Source organism: Diceros bicornis, chromosome 17 (assembly GCF_020826845.1).
Source record: "Diceros bicornis minor isolate mBicDic1 chromosome 17, mDicBic1.mat.cur, whole genome shotgun sequence".
NCBI lineage: Eukaryota > Metazoa > Chordata > Mammalia > Perissodactyla > Rhinocerotidae > Diceros > Diceros bicornis.
Window position 1 is genome coordinate 15955593 of NC_080756.1, and position 22985 is coordinate 15978577.

The following is a 22985-nucleotide window of genomic DNA, read 5'->3' on the forward strand; positions in this document are numbered from 1 at the left end:
TTTAGTTTTTTCCTATAATGATAAGTTTATTTAATCACAGTGCTTAATGGGGGAGATCTCGGTAGAAGAGGATTCAAACTACCAAAACTTTTCTTGTATTTTAATCTTCCACATTTCTGTTACAGACTGGGTCTTTTATGACTGTGTTATCCATAAAACGGACAGTTCTTAAGTCCTAACATTCAGAAGTTTTCCCTCAATGCATAGAGGGAATGAGTATTAACTGGAGGGACTTACATAACCAACTATCCATTTTAGCGTAGGAGGTTGGAGGGAGTGGGAAGGTGAAGCATCATTGGAACTTCCTGGTTGTGTTTAAGAAAAGTCAGGGTAAACTAGAATGTCTCTGGGTTTATTGGATGGATTAAGTGTATACTGTCTGACATAGGCTTCCAGGATTTCCAGGTCCCAGGAGGGAGTAAGACTGGCAGCCTGCCCATCCTGTGTTTTTAAGAACTTGAGAGGAGAGCTTTAAAATAGTACCCTGTTCCTAAGTTTATCCTGAAGTTTAAATAACAGTATTCTTGTGGTCTTGACTTGCCCCCTCTAACGTTAAATAGCATCAAACCCTAATAGATGGTAAACCGTGACACGCTGTTGTAATGGCGCTTAAAATAGGTTGACATCTTGTCACTTGAGTACAGTTTAAATTAGTCATATTTGGTTTTTCTTAGCTATTTGTGAGCCCTAGAATTTATTCCAAGAGTGTGAATTAGGCAATAATGTTAAAATGCTTCGAAGTAGTAAAGAATGCTTTAAAGGGGAGAAAATATTTGGGGGAGGGGGGCTAAGAGTTTCTTATATTGAACTTGGTTAGCTTCAATTCCAGTTTGACTCCACTTCTTAGGCTACTTTTTGGTACACCTCATTTCTGATTCCCTGAACCACTGTTTGTTTGTTTTTTTCCAGCACTTGGATTCAGCTTCTTCATTTCCAACATGGAAAAAACTTACAGTATGTGCTTCTTGTTGCTTTTTAAAAATAAGTTAAATTACTTAATATAGTTTTATATGTCTGACAAGACTTTTAGTGTGTTGGGAAAGATTCACATTTCTCCCTAAACTGCTGAGGAGAAATGTCTGTGTGATAGTAATGTAGAGAAGTGCCCAAATTTGAAAGAAGACACTTGAAATTTAAATAAAGAGGTATGAGACGTCATCGAGCTTTGAAAAGGCTGCAGTTGGAACACGTGTGTTAAACTAAATTTTTTTATATGAAGCATTTTAATTCTTTAGGACTTCAGTTTCTCCTGTTGATGACACAGGAATAGTAGCCTCTGTTTTCTTTCTCTTTTGAGGGATGATATGGGATACATAGTAACGGTGACATACATTGAGTTTTTAGGATTAAAGAAATCCTAGGGAGGATTCTTATTTCTCAAGTGATCCAGGAACCTGAGATGATCCAAGTCGTCAAAAGGGAGCCTGCACCTAGAATCATACACGTGTAGAACCAAAAGAGACCTGAAAAATCATTTCATTTAACACTCAGATTTTACAAGTGAGAAAATAGAAGGTTACATAGTTAAGGACAGAGTGAGAACCAGAGTCTTATATGTTGTTTATGTGTAGTGCCCTACTTGATACCACAAGGCACTGACCAAGTTTGAGGAACATCTGAGTCAAGGAGTGGAGGAAACTTGTCAGCAGGGTCTGCTTTGTTTCCTACTGTGCTGTCTTGTTCAGAATCTCTTTATCATTAACAAGTTCCAACTAAAGGATATTTTAGTCCGATTCTACCTTCAAGGAAGAGTCCAACAGAATCTTTATCACCAACATATAGAAACTACATGGAAGTAGTCTTTATATCTAAATATCTACAACAGAGGTTTTCAGACTTTAGCATGCAGCAGAATCACCTGGGGGGGCTTGTTAAAATACAGGTTGCTGGAGCCCCACTCCTAGAATGTCTGATTCAGAAGGTCTGGGACCCAAGAATTTGCATTTCTAACATGTTCCCAGGTGATGCTGCTGATCTGAGGACCACGCTTTGAGAATCATTGATCTCTTTTTTTTTTTTTTTTTTTGGTGAGAAAGATTGGCCCTGAGCTAACATATGTACCAATCTTCCTCTATTTTGTATGTGGGACGCCACCACACTATGGGTTTGATGAGCAGTGTGTAGGTCCACACCCAGGATCCAAACCCGCAAACCATGGGCTGCTGAAGAGGAGCATGCGAACTTAACCAAACACCATAGGCCGGCCCCAAGAATCATTGATCTTGAAGGCTGATTCTCCTTGATCTTCCTTAGGGCTCTCTCCCCCATCTCTTTAATTTTTCGTAAAATATTTTAATTAAAATCTAAAATTCCCGTTTGAGATAGAGATAGATTTATATTTATTTATTTATTCTTGGAAGCTTACTACTTACTCTCTATTAAATTGGCAAGCAACATCTCCCCTTTATGTCTCTCATTCTTTAGTTACTTTTTTCAGCCATAATTTTTTTCTTAGGAAAATATCACCTGAAAGTGTATTAGACATGTACAATCTCAGGCCCCATCCCAGACCTACTGAATCAGAGTCTGCATTTTAACACATTCCCCAAATTATCTAATACCCAGCAATTATGTTAGTTTGAGAAACACTGCTTTAAAATATACTTGACCTTTTTCCAAAATTGACCTAAAACTCTAACCTTAATCTGATAGATTCCTGAAGATCTCCAGCTTCTTCTGTCTTTGGGCTCTGTCTCTTAGCTGATGACACTTTTGTCAAGTCTAGTTCCTTATGTCCATGAAGTTTCCTCCATTTCTTTCCATGGGATCTAGGCCCTATCCAGGTGTGGGGAACGACTGAGTCTATGCTTCTGAAGGAAGCTTGTCAACAGGGACTGCTTTGTTTTCCAAATTAAGTTGTATTCCCAGAAAGCCAGACCTTTTTGCTGAGTAATTTGATGGTAATTATTACAACTTGAAATGCACATATACTTCATTGCAGCACTCTTTAAGTATCTGCCCAAGAGAAATACTCATACAGTGCACAAAGTAGTATATACTAGATTGGTCGTCACAGCATTGTATATACTAGTAAAAAAGTGGAAACAACCTAAATGTCCATCAGTAAGGGGACTGATTAAGAATCCGTGGTACAGGGACTGGCCCCATGGCATAGCAGTTAAGTGCGCGTGCTCTGCTGCAGCAGCCCGGGGTTTGCAGGTTCAAATCCCAGGCGCACACAGACACACCACATGTCAAGCCATGCTGTGGCAGCGTCCCATATAAAGTAGAGGAAGATGGGCATGGATGTTAGCCCAAGGCCAGTCTTCCTCAGCAAAAAGAGGAGGATTGGCAACAGACGTTAGCTCAGGGCTGATCTTCCTCACGAAAAAAAAATAGAGAAAGATTGGCACAGATGTTAGCTCAGGGCAAATCTTCCTCAGCAAAAAGACAAAAAAAAGAATCTATGGTACATCGATATGCAGCAATGAAATATTCTTTATATGTATTGACGTAGAAGGAACTCCAAGATGTATTAAGTAAAAAAAAAAAAAAAAAAGCCAAATAGGTACAGGAAATCCCATCACATGCTATGATATGGATGAACTTTGAGGACATTATGCTAAGTGAAATAGTCACAGACAAATGCTAGATGACTTCACTTATGTGAAGTACTATATCTGGAATAGTCAAACTCATAGAAACAAAAAGTTAGAATAGTGCTTGCCATGGGTTGGGAGGAGGAGGGAATGAGAAGTTGTTTTTTAATGAGTATAGAGTTTCAGTTTTGCAAGATGAGAAAGTTCTGGAGATTGGCTGCACGACAATGTGAGTACATTTAACACTACTGAACTATACAGTTAAAAATGGTTAAGGTGATAAATTTTATGTTAGATATGTTTTATCACCATTAAAAATTTTTTAATTAAAAGTAAAATAAAAGTTTTTTAAATTTAGAAAACCAGTTTAGAGTTGATCTATGTTACCAGAGACCAAGGAGTAAAGCATTATGGTAGGAAGCTATCATTATCAACTCTGATGTATGCCACTGGTCAGGCAGTGTAATGTGTGTGAATCATAAGCTGCATCCAGTCTGTCAGCTGCTGACGTGGCCTAGCATTTGCTAGTGATGGAATGGATTAAATGAAGGGAAACTAATAAGAATTCATCTATAAACTCTCCCTGCATGTCTTGAAACTTTAGAAATGTCGAAAAATTGCTGGTGAGGATGAGCCTGGTTGGCATAATAAGCCTGCCTGTCCTTTAGGACTTTTCTCCTTCCTAGTCATTCTGTCCTTCAAGTCACCTTTCTGGCTCATTTGCATCATGATCATGGTTAGCAATTTGTTACATGTTTACCACTCTTCCAGTGAAAGTGTCTGTTTCAATTCCCCACTGGCTTCTGATTTCCATAGCAGTCTCTTGGTGTATAAGCTTCTTATCAAATGTGGGTTGTTGATCTTATTTCACTTTTATCATTGCCTTCAGTGATGGCAACAACACTTTATTAGGTTGCCTGTTGTCCTCACAATATACTCAGAATGTGCTTAACCATTTCATTTCCCTTCCTCAACCAGGCTTGTTAAAATTTGGGGCTCAGCCTGGGCATCTGTAAAGCCTAAGGGTAGTTTTACACGTTCAGAGAAACTTCTCTAGTAGCAGACTACAGAAATGATCCCTGAAAGTATAATCTTCTAAGGGTAGTTTTAAATAGCGTGATATAGGTTACAGCTTTCTTTCATACAGCAGCTCCATATGCCTGCACTTGTCTTAACCTCAGGAGGTTCTGTTTTTGGAGATGATTCTGTTTTCTAATCTGGCCAATTTGATCACTAGATTAAAGAATTCTTTCTTTCTCATCTATGTTAAAAATATGGAAAATAAAACCACCTATCTGATAAAGATATTGATTTCATTTGAGAGGTAACTAGAGTTACCAAGATCAGGAATTACTTATAGTAGTAAGTTAAAGTAGCCAGATGAAAAAGAAATCATCTATTAACTGATATTTCTCAAGCTTCCATAGAACATGTAAGTGATATAGAGCAGTACTTACCAACTTTTTTCATGTCATGGCATACTAGTAAATAGACAAGGATGCTAGTGAAGGAGATTAACTACCTTCCACTTGCACTAGGACTAGTGGGGGATAGAAAGCACACGTGCAGTGGACCCCCACATCAGCATATTGGCACACCATCCACTCCAACTTTCAGCATACTGGTTGGGAAGCTCTGGTTGGGCTAGCTAGAGATAGGAATGACCCTGAATTAGCACTTTTAGAAAAGGGAAAGAAGATGTCATTTCATTTAACTTTTTGTTTTATAGCAAGGGTAACCAACAATAAAAAAAAAAAAAAAAAACAGTATTCGTGTACAACCAAATATGAACTAAGACCCATGCCTGTGATTGCTGGTTTTGCTGGACTTATTAAGATTCGATGATAACACAATTTTATCTTTTCAGAGTTACAATTTTCATTTTCAAATGTTTAGTCACCTTTTTTAAAAAATTCTAAGTTGTCATTAAACTGTCTTGTTCTTTTTTTACAGATTCTGTTGAAAAATCCAGTGTGCCTGGAATGCAGTAGTTTTACAAGGGCATGTTAAGCTTTATACTTATCCTGTCTTTCTCTCTTTCAGTCGATTCCCTGGACCCTGAAAAGCTATTACAATGCCCCTATGATAAAAACCACCAGATCAGGGCCTGCAGGTTTCCTTATCATCTTGTCAAGTGCAGAAAGGTAGAGTCTTGTTTTCATAATTTGCCCTGTAATGCCCTCCTGAGTTCTTTTAAAAAGCCAAATTTTGTAAATATCAAATAATTTCAGCATAAATGTTTTAATTGAATGCCAGAATTGTTTTGGGAATCTACCTTTGTGTTAAATATCAACATTTATAGAAAGTTTGTTTATTGCTTGGGTACATAAGTTTTTTCTTGTTTTGGCACTTTATAAACAGCTTCTGTGGAGTCTTCTCATCCTTTGGAAAACAAAGAAAACACTAATTTTTGCTAGCAATGAGAAATCCCTCTTGACTTGTGAATTTGATGTTTTTATTGTCCTGTTAAGGATTGAGTGGTATAATACACTTATTTCTGATTTTTTAGTTTAGTTTTTTTTTTAATTTTATTTATTTATTTATTTTTCCCCCAAAGCCCCAGTAGATAGCTGTATGTCATAGCTGCACATCCTTCTAGTTGCTGTATGTGGGACACGGCCTCAGCATGGCCGGAGAAGCGGTTCCTTGGTGCACACCCGGGATCCAAACCCCGGCTGCCAGCAGCAGAGTGCACGCACTTAACCACTAAGCCAGGGGGCCGGCCCTGATTTTTTGGTTTAAAAATTTTAGACAAGTTGAACAGCTAGAGGTTAGCCCAAGAAAAGATTATTCCTAAAAATAACTTTCTCCAAGCTTCAACAGTAAGCATCTTTGGGGGGAAAAAACAATTCATCAGAGTTTTTTTTCCTATGGTCACTCTTTTGTAGACTTTGCTGATGTAAACTACTTTAATGCTGGTATATTAATTGAGGCACCTTGAAAAGATTGTTAGAATACAGATTCAGAAACAGAGGCCAAAGTTCTGCCAGGATTTATGCTTGGAAAACAATTTTGGTATTTAATCCAAACTGCATACAATTCATGTATGCATTAACATCCTTTAAACGGTGTTTCTCTTGCAATCCTGGAGACACGATTATAATGCCATTGTTGATTATTTCTCTAGCTCTTAATCTCTAGGCAAGGATCCTTTAAGGTTGAACCTGGACAGTATGGACCAGCAGATGCCACCACAACTTTCTCCCCTAGGCTCTCAAACATGTCCCAAGGATAAAGGTTGGGAAAGGAGCCAAGCAGTAGAAAGATATTCTCATAACTCCCCACTTCTAATGCTCTAATCTTTGGCTACAAAACTTTTGCAATGGAATGCCTGATATCTCTTATGAAAATCATGGAAATAATTGCCCTCACAATTTTCTTCATCCTCTATTTTTTCCAGCCTTCTCCCCACTTCACATTATTTTTACTTTTTTTGAGTATCATTTGTGATGTATCTATTGCTTCCCCTAATAAATAAATTTCTTAACTACAGATATATTTACCATAGGATTTAGATGATATTCAACACTTGTTTTGTTTCTTGTTTTGTTTTAAGATAAGGAACTTGGTCAGCAGAGTAGACTCTATCATTTGGGCTTTTCCTTAGTGAAATAGCTGAAATAAAGGTCAAATTGGTCAAAGCCTCATTTCAGGCATCATTAGTCTAAATAAGGGTTCCTGTGTTAATCTGAAAAATCGCTGGTTTCCCTCTTCTGAGGCTCCCTTCCAGCAGCTATTTTCTAGCGCTTACTGTGTTGTAATAGCAGAGCCACTACTGCAATGCAGACTAAGAGTGGGTTTTAATGTTACTATTCGTCCTGAATATCAGCTTTCAAAGACATCCAGAGAGCTCTACCATTACAGGTTGTGCCACCTGAATCTTATGACCCTGAGAAATAAACGGGGAGAAGATTTGGCTGAAATACTCAATCCTACATTCACTGTTTACTTCCATATAAGCCACTTTCACCACAGTGTGTGTTGTCAGTCTCTACAGTCACAACAAAGAGGTTTACATTCTGATGATTTGGAGGTAACGTCAATATGCTCTGTATGAGGGATAAATAATCCCTCTTAATTTTCTCCTATGAATTTACCTACCATAGTTAAGCCACAAGTTGATTAAGAGATTTTAGAGGAACCATTTATAGAATAAGGCTGAGCCGCCTCCATTGGACTTTAAGAGATCCAAAGAACTGACAGACCCCTTAATTTTTGTTCCACAGAATCATCCTGATGTCGCCAACAAGTTGGCTACTTGTCCCTTCAACGCTCGCCACCAGGTTCCTCGGGCTGAAATCAGTCATCATATTTCAAGCTGTGACGACAAAAGTTGTATTGAGCAAGATGTTGGTAAGACTGACTGACTAGCTAAAATGTTTCAGTGCTTGGGGTTCGCTCCTTCACATTTGCATTATGCTAAATTGTCACCTTGATTTTTGGCTTTCATCATTTCAAAACAATATTTTTCTGCTTTTGAGATTTTTGTCTCACCAGCAAAAGGTTGTCAAGTTGTGTTTGTCAAACTGCTTTCTCTTCTGAACAACCTGATTCATTTTACTAATAATTCATCTAAAAATAAAAATCCTTTTATTGCCATAGATGTAGTAAACATCTTTATTTCTGCTTCTCTTTCTTGTCTTCTGTCAGCACGGCGATAAGACCTCTCTGTTTAGCTTTCATACCATCCATTTTTCAGAAACAAAAACCCATTAGGCTACCCTGCAACCTTTTAAGTCACTAACCCCTTTAAACATAATAACTTGGCAATGTCTCCTTCTTACATCAGAATCTCTATTGTCTTGTAGTCAACCAAACCAGGAACCTTGGACAAGAGACTCTGGCTGAGAGCACATGGCAGTGCCCTCCTTGTGATGAAGACTGGGATAAAGGTGAAGTGCCTCTACATCTTTCCCTTCACACTGTCTAAACCTCAAGTCATTTGCTTTAGACAGAAGGAAGATTTTCCTTTTTTATGAACATATCACATTGTTGGGAACGCCTTATTTTTATTGGGCCCCAAAACGAGCACATTTGTAGTGCTGTGCAGACACATGGAACAGCCTATCTCTCTTGATTGGAAAAAGCACTTCTTTACATCTGTTTTTTTCCATAAATTGTGTTGTACCGTCTGTGTTGGGTTGTTACTAGACACATTTATTATTATTTATGTTGCTTGTGTTTATAACCTTCAATTAAATTCCTGCTACTGTGTCAGTTAGGCAGGGTGCTTGATCAATTTTTACTTCTCTAAACTTGGGTGTATTATTTCCCATCTTTACAAATTCAACTAGCATGAACAGGTGTCTTACCTGGTAGTACCACAAACTCTATTTTGCTTTTTTTGGCAGATTTGTGGGAACAGACCAGCACCCCATTTGTCTGGGGCACAACCAACTACTGTGGCAACAACAGGTAAATAAACAGGTCTCATTCCCAGCACTGTCTCCCAAAATCAAAGTGCTATGTTACCAAAAGAAGCCACCAAGGCATGAATTGGCCTCTGTTCTTGATGATGTTACTTGCTGGTAACTTAGGCTAGATATTGTTTTGGTGGGTTTTTTTCCTTATTTACTCCTTGATTCATAAAACGGTCACATGCTTTGTGTTAACCACCGTGGGAACACAAAAATGCTAGCTTATAGTCTAGCAAGGGAGACAGTGGCACCAGGCATTCTTATGTCTTACTTGGGTTTTTTGTTAGGTTCACATTATTTTAATGCTTTGAAAAAATTCTCCAGCTTAACCACATGGATCATTTTTACTCTAGGTAACTAGTGTCTAAGGAAAAAGTAATCTTCAAAGTTCTTGATTTGATATTGGGAAATCCAGAGTACCTATTGGGTAGGGGAAAAAATGCGCCTCTTCCCACTGATTTTGTATCTAATTTAAATCTATAAGATTTCTCATTACTACTTGATCTTGAAACCTTGGAAGACGAAGTTTCAAACCCAAATGAGAATATTTCTGGGTTGGAAAATGAAGGAATGAGGTGCTAGACTTTATTTTTCCCCGAATAGAATTCTTGTCCATTTTTATTTCTTAGCTCCTGAGGTCAGTGAGTAAATATATCTTTTTGAGTGTGCACTAAGATAGAAATCCTTAACAATGAATTCCATTGGTATAATTGTAATTTTTCCTCAGTTCTATGAGATTTGTTGCCTTTGGTTTGGTTGTCTTGGCGTTTTATTTTATCTCTTACATTTATTGAGTGAGTTGATGAGCCTGTCACACAACTGAACAGTAGATGGCATTGCTGTTTATCTCAATTTCTGGAAAATGAAAATGGTTAGACCTATCATAATGCCTGTACAGAACAGTAAGCCTTCCAGAAAAGTGGTAATCATTCTAATTGCAAGAATGTTTTGATGGAAATGTGTTTACATTTCAGAATGTAGGTTGTTGTTTTCCCCCAGATTAGGAAAAACACATTTTGATTGTCTTGTATGTGCCTGCCTGAAGAATACAGATATGCTGGCATAGTCAATCCATCTTTCTTTTTGCAGCCCTGCAAGCAGCATAGTTATGGAACATAAGAGTAACCTGGCTTCAGGCATGCGCGTTCCCAAGTCTCTGCCGTATGTTCTGCCATGGAAAAACAGTAAGTGAAATAGAGGCAAAATGCTTTTACTCTTTTCATTGTGCTAAATACTGTTGACCTTAATTATTCAACACCATGTTCATTCTGAACACCTTGCACTCACATAACTCTGAGAGTGAGTGCCTCCTTCAGTTTTGCACCCTAAGCACCTCACTCACTTCACCCTAGTCCTGGCCTTGGTTAGTAACAGGAAAGTACAAGATCACAGAAGCCAAAAGAATATTTTCAAGATGGTGACCGCTGACATCAAATACCATGGGTAAATTTGGGAACCAATAAAAAGGCTGTTGATTTTGGCTAGAAGAAAGTCATCCTTGACTTTCAAGGCATAATATGAATAGGGAATTGGGATTAGAAATTGGATTTCAGGGGCTTAAAAGGAAATGGGTGAAGAGAAAAATGCAAGTAATAAGTCATAAGTACCAGCATAAGAATGGTATTCAGATGTCTTCCCTAGACATCAGCGGCCATGCTGAGTGAACAGGTACTAAATTCATACCATACCACCCTGGTAAGGAAAGTCCCACATATGGAACACCCAAGATATTGTCATTTTTATTTAATACAAACTTTCTTTTCCTAATGTTGCCCCCAAATTCAAATTCCCTTGATTTCTGGCTTTGCTACTATTTGAGCTAATTTTTAGGTGGCTAGAGGATACCCTTTAAAACATTTCCTTTTGGATACTTGCATTTCCCAAAAACTGAGATCACCAAATCATATGCCAAAAGGCTTGATAGGTAGAGGACGATTTTCTTTCCCCATGCTTTTGAGTAGAATCCAATACTAATTTTAAATTCTTCTACTTTTATGTTGTAATTCAACATACCCCGGGAATAAGTCCTTTGTGTTTAGTAAGAATAGAGGATGGCGTGAATTTCAATTGACATGGTGTATTTATTTTGAAATATTTCTACTCCATAGATGGAAATGCACAGTAACTGAATATCTAGCTCATCAAGTAAGTGTTTCAGTTTTATTTCACTGTCTTTTCAGATGGTAGCAAGATTTAACTGGACATAAAGCAATTTGGGTCCAATTTTCTTTCAGAGTATGGTACCAAATTAAAACTTCGTGCGTGCCTGTGTGTTTTAAGTAGATAGCCTCTATTACGGCTTCACACGCTACTGAATAGGCATTTACTGGTTAAATTAGAATTCTGTTAAGATGCCAAGTTGCATTCCCTAACGTTAGTACACATTGCCTTTTTCCTTTTTCTTTCTTTTTTTTTTTTTTATCAAAGTTGCATTCTAGATCTATCACGCCTCTTTAATGGACTGAGATTAATCAGACAGCTGTGCTTCACTGCTCTGTAATTCTTTCCCTGTGCAGTACAGTTTAACACTTATCAAAAAATTCATACTCTTTTTAATGAGCACTCAAAAGTTTTGGGTCTCTAAGAGTCTTGCACTGTTTATCTGAATATTTGATTTAGCAGAACCTCACAAAATCTGTATGAAGAAACCAAAATCTTTTACTTCTCACAGGTGAAGCCTTTCCTTAAGGTTACCATATGTACCCATAGCAGAGCCAAGTTTGATGCTTCAAATGCTGTCCTGGCTGAGGTGACCCAGCCACATTGCTCCTGGCAAAAGAAATATTATTAGGCTGGGATTGGGATTATATCCCCACTGTCTTGCAGATAGTAGGCCCGCAGTGAATATTTATTGAATGAATGAGTAATTGGCCTATTGCCTTCCAGTCCATTCACTTTCTCTGGACAGTGAAGCAGATGGATCTTCTGTGAGTTAGGGTTCATTTTGTACCAGAACTGATGTTTCTTCTGGTGAGAAGCAGAAAAGAGATTCTAAAAGTAAACACTCCTTAGTTATGGACCATAATATTTATCAGTTGCTTCTAGGTACCACCATTTTTCTTGGTAGGTTCTGACATCAAATTGTTAAATAAATCTGGAAGCCAGAAAATTGGATTTCGCCCCAGAAGAGAAACAGACACAACAGCACTGGGGTGTGTCAGGAAAGTACACACAGACCTGGATAAATGGTGACCTTTGAATCCTTCTCGGACACTCTGCACAACATGCTTGGTGCTCATACAGCGTAGATAGCTACCTAGTAAAAATGGCTACTCTAAGGTGAAAGCCTAGGAGAAACTTCTATCTCTGTCATTTAAGACTAGACAGTTCTCTCCTTTGGAACTTAACTCTTTGCTGTTAAACTCTTTACATTCTGAAAAGTTGTTTTTCTGTGTAACCCCTGAGGAATCAGGGAAAAATATGATCCTAGGTCAGGTAAGAATCCTTAAACAGCCACAGACCTTCTTGTCCTCTTAATAAAAATAAAGCATCATTTTTTGAATGCCTGTTGTTGCAGAATTCTCTAGCTTCTTTGGAAGGATACAAAAGAAATAGAAGACATGGCTTATTCCCTTAAGGAACTTAAGTGTGGGTGCAGATTTTTTTGAATGCACATATATGAAAAGGGTTGCTCACCTTGCACTTAATATGCTTTATCCCATTTGTTTTTATCAACAACTCACTTGTTACTAGATAAGTGCCTCAAAAGCAGATATCATATTTTTGTTCCCCTAATGTACATTATAACAGCTCAAAAAATATTGAGTTACTGAGTAGATAGAGTATATAAGAAGAGAAAAAGATCAATGTAAGTTAATTGGAATTAATCCAGAATTGTCTGGAGGAGTCAATTACCTGGATAGTCAATTCTGATTTTCTCCTCACTTGTGAAACTGTTGACACAAGGAATGTACATTGATCTCTGTATAGAATGTTTTTAATTCAATTAACAAGTTTCTGTGTGCTTAGTGGTACTAAAGAGCTAAAGGTCAGAAGGTACTTGGTGTTCTGCCATTAACAGCAGTAGATTCCTCCTGCAGACCAAGAGATTTTAATTGGGTTGTGGTTGTGTGGCCCATTGTCAGATATAGTTGGTGGTTTTGTCATTGAAAGGAACTAAGAACTCTTTTTTTTTTTTTTTTTTTTCATTTCCTTGTAGATGCCAGACCTTAGAAGACTCTTGCTTCTTCCTGCTACCAGTGGGTTCTTCATTTTTTTTTTCCTCCTAATCTAATTATAGAAAGATAAACTGCCTGTTACTTTCAAACTGACAAGTACATTTTTTTTCCTCCTCCCTTAGAGTCCTCACTCATTTGATGCAAGAAAGAACCTTCATACTCAGAAGAACTGTTTCAAATAAACCATTGATGTAGATAGCTTGATAGTTTGGTTAAGTGCTTACAGCCCCAAGATCAGAAATCACATCCCATTCTGCATTAGTGAAACATAATCATTTAAAGTTATCCTAAAGGATCCAGCTGAAGCAGGCAAGAAACTTGGGTCGGAAAAAGAAACTGTATTTGTGTTCTTTGACACACATGGACCAAATTCTTTTTAGAGGAATATAGGAATATATTCCTATAAGAGTGGGCCTTTTCTGATCAGTGCATCTGTTTTCCCAGTCTCCAAGATGTTGATAGCATTTATATAGCAAAATACCCCATTCTTATTTAGAATCTTTAGTACCTCTTGCTCCCTAAATATTTCCAACCTAGAGTAGCTTTCTTTTATTTCTTTTCTTTCTCCCACATTCCAGCTAGAAATTGTACTAGCTGTCAGACTAGGTGTGGGTTATGTAGGAGTGAAGATTGGATGGAAGGGATGAACCAATGTACATGTGGAGAAGAGAGAGACTTTCCACCTATGTGTGAAATTTGATTTAAGCTTCAAAGCTTGAATGTCTGAGGGCCCTGTTCACTGCCCTGGGATGTGTATATAATAAATTAGATTTCTGAAACACCAAAGCCTCTGGCTATCCTAGCAGCTTGTTGGCCCTTCCAAGGAGACTTCATAATTTCCCCAGACCAGTGTTTTGTTTCTTTGGATTTTTTTTGTTTGGTTGTTTTCAGGTTTGTTTTGGTTTTAAAGCTGTCTGGCATGGGGAGGGATTTGGGATCTGGTATAGATAGGGACTTGGGTGAAGCATACTGACAATTCCAAAAATGATGTCTCTAGCATTGTTTGTAAGTAACAGACAAGAGGGAGTGGGCTCTTGTGGAATGCCTCCTTCCACGAGTTTTACGCAAAACAGAATTCTCTCCTAAGGAAGCAGAGCTCTCTGTTTATTTAGTTCCAATCTCTAAAAACAGGTTCAAGATAAGCCATAGTACAATAATATTTCTGCTTCTAGCTGTGTGATTTGATCTTAAGTGAATAACTAGACCATTTCTTCTGGAGAGGGTAGTAATGTATTGAGGAGGGAAAAAACACCCATTATGCTTCTAATTCTGGTTTGTGTCTCAATCAACAGCTCACAACAACTTAATTTAAAAATAGTCTTATTACTGGAAAATACAAAACGCTTTTAATTTCATTTGTTTGGGTGATGACAGAATAAAACTGTCTATACTTGTAACCCAGAACTCCTACTAGTTTACGAGTCTCATTGCAAAGAATTAGCTACTTGAATACAACTCAACAAAGGAATGAAATAGAAAATAGTTACTTTGTGTTTTTTAAATAGCTAAAGTGGCGAGACAGGCTAACATGTATGATTCTTGAAAAACTTTATTTTGTTATCTTAGGAGGACACTTCTTTGCTCATGACTACAAGAATTGAATCACAAAACATCTGACCTTGGGAGTGTTAGTAGCACTCACTATAGGAGAATGCCGACCTGTGTTAATTTTGTTAGCTCACAAAATAGACAATTTGCTATTTCTTTAGGAAACTAATGATTAAGGCAGCCAATTTGGTCCAGGAGCTTTCAGAGACTGCTTAGGATTTTAATTGGGCCTAGGATTCACTAGTCTAGATTTAGTTTGCTGGAGATTTTTGGAGATTCCCAAAAACTAGAACGAAGAAGTGACTATTTAATTCTACTACTTCTATCAGAAGTTGGGAAGAGAAGCTTCCTTCTCTTTGAGAACTTATTTTTCAGAGGATACCTTCTCTTGGGAATGTTAACAGTGGAAGGTAAACAGGTGAATATTCTACCTTAATTTCAGTTAAAGTCAAATGTTATGGTTAAAGGTTAAATGCAGAGGTGTTTCAAAAGCTTAGGCCAGAGAGCCTTTGAGTCTTGCATGTTGATCTTATCCAGGGCTTCCATACTCTACCCCAAGGAGAGAATTTTCTTTTGGAAGATTGCCTTTCTCTGTAGGGGTTCTGGATGTGCCATTGTGATTTGCAAATATTCTTACCAGGAATAAACAAATCTAGGTAATAAATGATGTTTAGCTCTCCTGGTAGCTAAACAAGGAGAGTCTTTGGATGTAATTTCAAATAATGCACTGCAGTACCCTATGCTTGGTGAGGGAAAATGGTAGCTGCTTGCATTAGTCTCTTAGACAAAATGTAGATAGCTGTAATGGCATTTTTAGAGTCCTTTAGTTATACTTTTCATAATTCATATCAAGCTTCCAAAGTAGGCAGAAACCGAGGAGATAACATTATACTTATTATTACCATTTTTAAAGAGGCAAGTTATAAAAATCAAGGTGATTTGCATACTGTATTTTAAATGATCGAAGCAGGAGTGGCTTAGGGAAGAAGAGACCTCTAAGAAAATATTCATTTTCTTGGGCCAGTTCACTGGATAGAATAAGGAAAACCATAAATTCCATGAGAAAAACACTGCAGTGACCGCTCATTCTCTTCATCACTGTCCTCCTGGGACTGCTACGGTTTGGAACATATCCACATCCTACTTAGAGGCCACCAAAGACTCGTCAACCTGTGACCTCACACCGACAGTCTCAGCTGACTTTCTATTCCAGCTGTACTGAGGTCTGATAAATGTGGCCTGTGGATGCACAGGGCTTTCGCTCTTTATACAGCACTTCTGTGGGTCCACTTCACTTAACTCATAACTGGTGGTAAGTGGTGAGATGAATATAAAATCTAAGACTGTTTATAGCTAGGAAGAACAGCAGCCTAAGCCGGACAGTAGCCCTAGAGAACAACCATATGGTCAGCCGATTTGCGCTTATGTTTATTTGAAGACTGTTTTATATGAAACTAAAATAGTGTAAGAGCCTTTGAGGAAACATGAAGACGACAAGTTTAATTTTATCTTATATATGTGTATATGGAGGAAATAAATCCAGATTGTATGAAAAACTGCATATGAACCCAATCATGCCTCTTAATTTTTATTAAAATACTTGTCACTGAAATAAAGTATGCTTTCCCAGTTTGTCTGTTCAATTTCCTCAGGCTTGGGTTTTAGGTTTTCATTGGACAGGGTCAGGGACTTAGATTATTTAGCTCCTTGTGTTGGTTTTCTCTAGAGTAGAACTTATAGAGGTGCAAATTGAAAGTGATGGAAGGTCTTGATCTTGAGATTAGAAGCTCCATTGAGATATCCTTTTGTTGAATTGGAGATTTCAACAGAAGAGTCAGTGTTTTAGCTTTATGAAACCCTCTCGAAAAGTAAGCATTGATATGGTTCTGCTAAGGATGTAACTTTGATATCCAGCTATCATATCTCATAATTTGAGCTGGAAGGGAGCTCCGAGAGCACCTAATCCAAAGCTTCATCTTACATATGAAGAAACAGGCCCCATACAAGTGTGGAACATGACATTTTTTTTTAAAGGAAAGAAAATGATAAAATTCAAGATAGTGGTTATCTCTAGAGGAAAAGCCAGGAGGATGGGATCAGGAAAAAACACAATGTATTAGTAGTATTCTGTTGAATAAGTTGGGTGGTGGGTTTCCTGATGTTCCATCTTATTATGCTTCATATATGTGTGTTAAATACTATATAATTTTAAAACATTTGAGAAAAAATGCTAAAATCATTGTAGAGTGCTTACTGTAGGCAAGCCACCGTTCTCACTTAGCATTTTACATGTTTTACCCTTTGCCGAGGATACACAGCTTGTTAGTAGTGAGCTGTGACCATAACCTGGGACTTGTGGGTTCTGATTTACTGCTTTTGGCTCCTGTAACCATCCATCTTCCTTAAATGTTGATTTTGTACCCAACCTCTCTTTCTCCCAGGCTGTGAGTTTCCTCCTGAACTCATTTCCATGTCTACCGGCTTGGACTTCATGGTCAGTCACTTCAGTGACCTAAACCAGCACCTTGAGTTTTGACCCCATTGTTCTTCTACTGTCTCTACTTCACCAATTCCCAAGTCAAGTGAAACCCCCCATCTCTTACTCTATTTCTTCTAAGTTATTGAGCAGAATGATAGAAAATCCCATAAATATGCCAACTGACTCCACTGCAGATGTATGATTTCTTAACTGAGGCACTCATTTCTGTTTGGCTTTTTCAGATTTACCTGGTGACCTTTGCACCCTTTTTATTGTTCTTCTCAACTTTATAGTCCCTACTTGCCACCCCTACTTTCAGCATATGGCTTTGAGTCGTTCTCTCTAAAGAAAATACTGGTCATCTAACTTAACTTCTTCTTTTTTTCCATCTCTAGACTTAACTTGTACGGTATCTATCTTTTCCTTTATCACAGAGGTATACTTCTTCTCCAAGGCTAACCTCATCCTTGTACTATATCCCAGTGTGTTCGTTATCAGTGCATAACAAATTTCCCCGAAGTATAGTGAATTAAAACAATAATAAACATGTGTTACCCTCACAGTTTCTATGGGTAAGCAATTCAGAAGTGGCTCAGCTGGGTAATCCTGGCTTGGGGTGTCTCATGTGGTTGCAGTCAAGATGTCAGCCAGGGCTGCAGTTTTCTGAAGACTTGACTGAGGCTGGAGGATTTGCTTCTAAAGTGGCTCACTTACATGTTTGGCAAGTCAGCGTTGGGTGTTGGCAGAACACCTCAGTTCCTCCCCATATGGGACTCTCCACAGCCTGTTTGCGTGTCCTCACAGCACGTCAACTGCCTTTCCCCAGAGTAAGTTAAGAGCAAGGTGGAAGCTGTAAATTCTTTTATGACCTAGCTTCAGAAGTCACACTCCATCATTTCCACAGTATGTTTTTGGTTACCTACTGGTAAGCCCTTTTCCTTGTGGGAGGGAAATTCATAGGAGCATGAATACCAGGAGGCAAGAGTCATTGGGGGCCATCCTGAAGGCTGGCTCTCCACCCAACTTCTATCCTCCAGTGTCTTCCATAAGTTATTCCCTCTTTTCTCTTTACCTTAATTCTATTTCTCTTTCTTTAACTCTGTAAGTTACAAAAATGCTAAGGTTACTTTCATTCTTTAAAGAAGCACAGGGGCCGGTCCTGTGGCGTAGCAGTTAAGTTCGCACTCTCTGTTGCTGGGGGCCCGGGTTCGGATCCCGGGCACACACCGACGCACCGCTTGTCAGGCAATGCTGTGGCGGTGTCCCACATGAAGTGGAGGAAGATGGGCACGGACGTTAGCTCAGGGCCAGTCTTCCTCAGCAAAAAGAGGAGGATTGGCATGGATGTTAGCTCAGGGCTGATCTCCTCACAAAAATAAGTAAATAAATAAAAATAAAGAATACTACACATACTCTGGCCACCATATTGATTGGGGTTTGATTGCAGGAAACATCCATTTGAGCTAAACAAGTAGGAACTTGTTAGAGGGCATTAAATGGATCACAGAGTTGTTGGGAAGGCTGAAGAAACAAACTTTAGACTGGACTTACAGAAATAACTCCCAAAGTCTGCTCGGGGAGCTACTGCTTCTACTACAGTTAGGAAGCTGCCATTGCCAGTTCAAGAAGCACACTACCTCTGCCACTGTCAGCATCCCCAAATGAATGCCTGTCATAACCCCTGCGGGCTTCAGAATCCAAGTGATAACACTAGTGCATCTGGTTGACAGAAATTGTCACATCTGAACTCTAGCTACAAGGGAGTGTGGGAAATGTAGTCTTGAGCTTTCAGCTTCTGCACGCTGGAAGGGTGTACACGTTGAGCAAACCATTGCATAGAACCCTCCCCACTCCCTCTCGAGCTATTGCTTGCTTGCTTCTTCCCTTGAGTGACAGATTTCTTGAAAGAATTGCCTATACTTGGTCTCCAATTCCTGCTTACTCCTTAATCATTGCAATCTCCCACTCTGTTCTGTCTCCACTGAACATCCTCGTTTGCAGGACCAGTGTTCTAGCTTAGTCCTACTCCCTTGGGCATTCAAGGAGCAGAAGGTTGTTTCTTGTGATGCTTGTGGTAGAAGCCATATCAATGTTATGCACAAAAAAGTTAATCAAGGCCACTTTCCTCCAACAGGCCTTGGAGGTGCTTAGAACCTTGAGCTTCAACAGGTTCACCTAGACCTGCTCTTCCTCATACATAACTAATCTAGGTCAATGATGTCACTTTTCACTCCATCTTTCAGAATTCCTTACCTTCAATTAGTCACCAAATCCTGGCATTTCAGTACCAGAGATGACTTCTGAAGCCAACCAGTTCTTTGTGTCTCCACTGCCACTGTCTTATGTCAGATCATCATCCCTGCCTAGACTATTCCAGCAACCTCCTAGTTGTCTTTTAGCCACCAGCTTTTCCCCATTTCAGTTTATCCTCCAGCTGCCTTAGCACAGCACTCAGGATAATTAGTAACCTGTTTCCAGTTTACCGAATAATAATAGCAAAGGCTTATTTGAGCACTTGGTACGTGCCAAGTACTTTATATGCATTGTCACATTTAATTCCATGTAAGTAGATGTTATTAAGTCCCAATTTGGTAGATAAGGAAACGGAAGGTCATAGAATATACAAGATTTGACCGGAGTTACTTAGTTACTATATGGAGGAACCAGAATTGGAGTGAGGTCTGCTACCCTGAAAAGCAGTATTCTTAATCCCGCTGCCTTTACAGTTGCTCCAGCCTCCACTTTCCCCACCCTGTTCATAGTTTAGCCATGGTGAACTCACTGTTTCTCTAACACGTTGTGCTTTTTAATGACCATAACTTGGCATATCTTGTTTCCTAAAATGCACTTGTTCCCTCCCCTTCTCAATGCTTTTCTGAAGCTTAGCATATTCCACCTTCAAGTTCCAACTCAAATGTTATCTCCTTGGATAACTTTTCCAGGCTCTCTGGTCTAGGCTCCTACTGTCCTCTGTCCATGCTATTTTTTCTTTCTTTTTTTTTTTTATTTTGGTGAGGAAGACTGGCCCTGAGCTAACATTTGTTGCCAATCTTCCTCTTTTTGCTTGAGGAAGATTGTCGCTGAGTCAACATCTGTGCCAGTCTTCCTCCATTTTGTATGTGGGATACTGCCTCAGCATGGCTTGATGAGCAGTGTGCAGGTTCTCACCCAGGATCTAAACCCACAAACCCCAGGCCACCAAAGCAGAGTGTGCGAACTTAACCACTACAACACTGGGCCTGCCCCTGTTCATGCTATTTTTAATAGCATTTATTGAGTTGTGTTGTAATTATCTTTTTTTTTTAATTTTTTGTTTATTGTAGTAACATTGTATAAATTTCAGGTGTACATTATTATACTTCTATTTCTGCATAGATTACATCATGTTCACCACCCAAATACTAATTACAACCCATCACCACACACATGTGCCCAATTATCCCTTTTGCCCTCCTCCCTCCCTGCTTCCCCTCTGGTAACCACCAATCCAATCTCTGTCTCTATGTGTTTGTTTATTGTTGTTATTATCTACTACTTAATGAAGGAAATCATATGGTATTTGACCTTCTCCCTCTGACTTATTTCACTTTGCATAATACCCTCAATGTCCATCCATGTTGTCACAAATGTTTGGATTTCATCGTTTCTTATGGCTGAGTAGTATTCCATTGTGTATATATACCACATCTTCTTTATCCATTCGTCCCTTGATGGGCACTTAGGTTGCTTCCAAGTCTTGTATTGTGAATAACACTGCAGTGAACACAGGGGTGCATGTATCTTTACGCATTGGTGTTTTCAAGTTCTTTGGGTAAATACCCAGCAGTGGAATAGCTGGATCATATGGTAGTTCTATCCTTGATGTTTTTTTTTTTTTTTTTTTTTTTTTTTTTTTGTGAGGAGATCAGCCCTGAGCTAACATCCGCCAATCCTCCTCTTTTTTTTTTTTTTTTGCTGAGGAAGACGGCCCTGGGCTAACATCTGTGCCCATCTTCCTCCACTTTATATGGGACGCCGCCACAGCATGGCCTACCAAGCAGTGCGTCGGTGCGCGCCCGGGATCCGAACCAGCGAACCCCGGGCCGCCGCAGCGGAGCGCGCGCACTTAACCGCTTGCGCCACCGGGCTGGCCCCTCTATCCTTGATGTTTTGAGGACTCTGCATACTGTTTTCCATAGTGGCTGCACCAGTTTGCACTCCCACCAGCAGTGTATGGAGTTCCCTTCTCTCCACATCCTCTCCAACATATGTTGTTTCCTGTCTTGTTAATTACAGCCATTCTGACAGGCGTGAGGTGATACCTCATTGTAGTTTTGATTTGCATTTCCCTGATAGTTAATGATTTTGAACATCTTTTCATGTGTGTTGGCCATCTGTATATCTTCTTTGGAAAAATGTCTGTTCAGGTCTTTTGCCCATTTTTTAATTGGGTTGTTAGTTTTTTTGTTGTTGAGATGCATGAGTTCTTTATATATTTTGGAGATTAAGCCCTTATCAGATGTATGGTTTGCAAATATCTTCTCCCAATTGTTAGGTTGTCTTTTCGTTTTGTTGATGGTTTCCTTTGCTGTGCAGAAGCTTTTTAGTTTGATGTAGTCCCATTTGTTTATTTTTTCTATTGTTTCTCTTGCCCGGTCAGACATGGTGCTTGAAAATATGTTGCTAAGACCGATGTCGAAGAGCGTACTGCCTATGTTTTCTTCTAAAAGTTTCATAGTTTCAGGTCTTACATTCAAGTCTTTAATCCATTTGGAGTTAATTTTTGTGTATGGTGTAAGGTAAGGGTCTACTTTCATTTTTTTGCATGTGGCTATCCAGTTTTCCCAACACCATTTGTTGAAGAGACTTTCTTTTCTCCATTGTATGTTCTTGGCTCCCTTATCAAAGATTAGCTGTCCATAGATGTGTGGGTTTATTTCTGGGCTTTTGATTCTATTCCATTGATCTGTGTGTCTGTTTTTGTGCCAGTACCATGCTGTTTTAGTCACTATAGCTTTGTAGTATATTTTGAAATCAGGGAGTGTGCTACCTCCATCTTTGTTCTTTTTTCTCAGGATTCCTTTAGCTATTTGGGGTCTTTTGTTGTTCCATATAAATTTTAGGATTCTTTGTTCTAGTTCTGTGAAAAATGTTCTTGGAACTTTGATAGGGATTGCATTGAATCTATAGATGGCTTTAGGAAGTATGGACATCTTAACTATGTTAATTCTTCCAATCCAAGAGCACGGAATATCTTTCCATTTCTTTGTGTCATCTTCAATTTCTTTCAGCAATGTTTTATAGTTTTCAGTGTACAGCTCTTTCACCTCTTTGGTTAAGTTTATTCCTAGGTATTTTATTCTTTTTGTTGCAATTGTAAATGGGATGGTATTATTAATTTCTCTTTCTGCTACTTCGTTGTTAGTGTATAGAAATGCAACTGATTTTTGTATGTTGATTTTGTATCCTGCAACTTTACCATATTTCGTTTATTACTTCTAAAAGTTTTCTTGTGGATTCTTTAGGGTTTTCTATATATAAAATCATGTCATCTGCAAATAGTGAGAGTTTCACTTCTTCCTTTCCAATTTGGATCCCTTTTATTTCTTTCTCTTGCCTGATTGCTCTGGCTAGGACTTCCAATACTATGTTAAATAGGAGTGGTGACAGTGGGCATCCTTGTCTGGTTCCTGTTCTTAGAGGGATAGGTTTCAGTTTTTCACCATTGAGGATGATATTAGCTGTGGGTTTCTCATATATGGTCTTTATTATGTTGAGGTACTTTCCTTCCATACCCATTTTATTCAGAGTTTTTATCATAAATGGATGCTGTATCTTGTCAAAT

At 38.7% G+C, this 22985-nt stretch overlaps 1 protein-coding gene and 1 pseudogene across 1 annotated transcript; one reads left to right on the top strand and one right to left on the bottom strand.

The window, feature by feature from the left end:
* The first annotated feature begins 913 nt into the window (after positions 1 to 913).
* GTSF1 (gametocyte specific factor 1) lies at positions 914 to 14314 on the top strand. The gene is made up of 9 exons (XM_058557523.1): positions 914 to 954; positions 5583 to 5683; positions 7766 to 7892; positions 8348 to 8431; positions 8891 to 8954; positions 10046 to 10140; positions 11065 to 11101; positions 13116 to 13155; positions 13257 to 14314. Exons 1-7 carry the CDS (start codon positions 939 to 941, stop codon positions 11079 to 11081), a joined length of 504 nt encoding a protein of 167 aa, XP_058413506.1. The 5' UTR covers positions 914 to 938; the 3' UTR covers positions 11082 to 11101; positions 13116 to 13155; positions 13257 to 14314.
* Positions 4534 to 4634, bottom strand: LOC131416601 (small nucleolar RNA U3; annotated as a pseudogene).
* Positions 14315 to 22985: the final 8671 nt, after the last annotated feature.

Excerpts from the sequence above, each read along its gene's own strand:
- GTSF1 (XM_058557523.1), top strand. Across the intron at positions 5,684-7,765 it reads ATCTTGTCAAGTGCAGAAAG|AATCATCCTGATGTCGCCAA; the intron begins GTAGAGTCTTGT and ends TTTGTTCCACAG. Across the intron at positions 8,432-8,890 it reads TGATGAAGACTGGGATAAAG|ATTTGTGGGAACAGACCAGC; the intron begins GTGAAGTGCCTC and ends TTTTTTTGGCAG.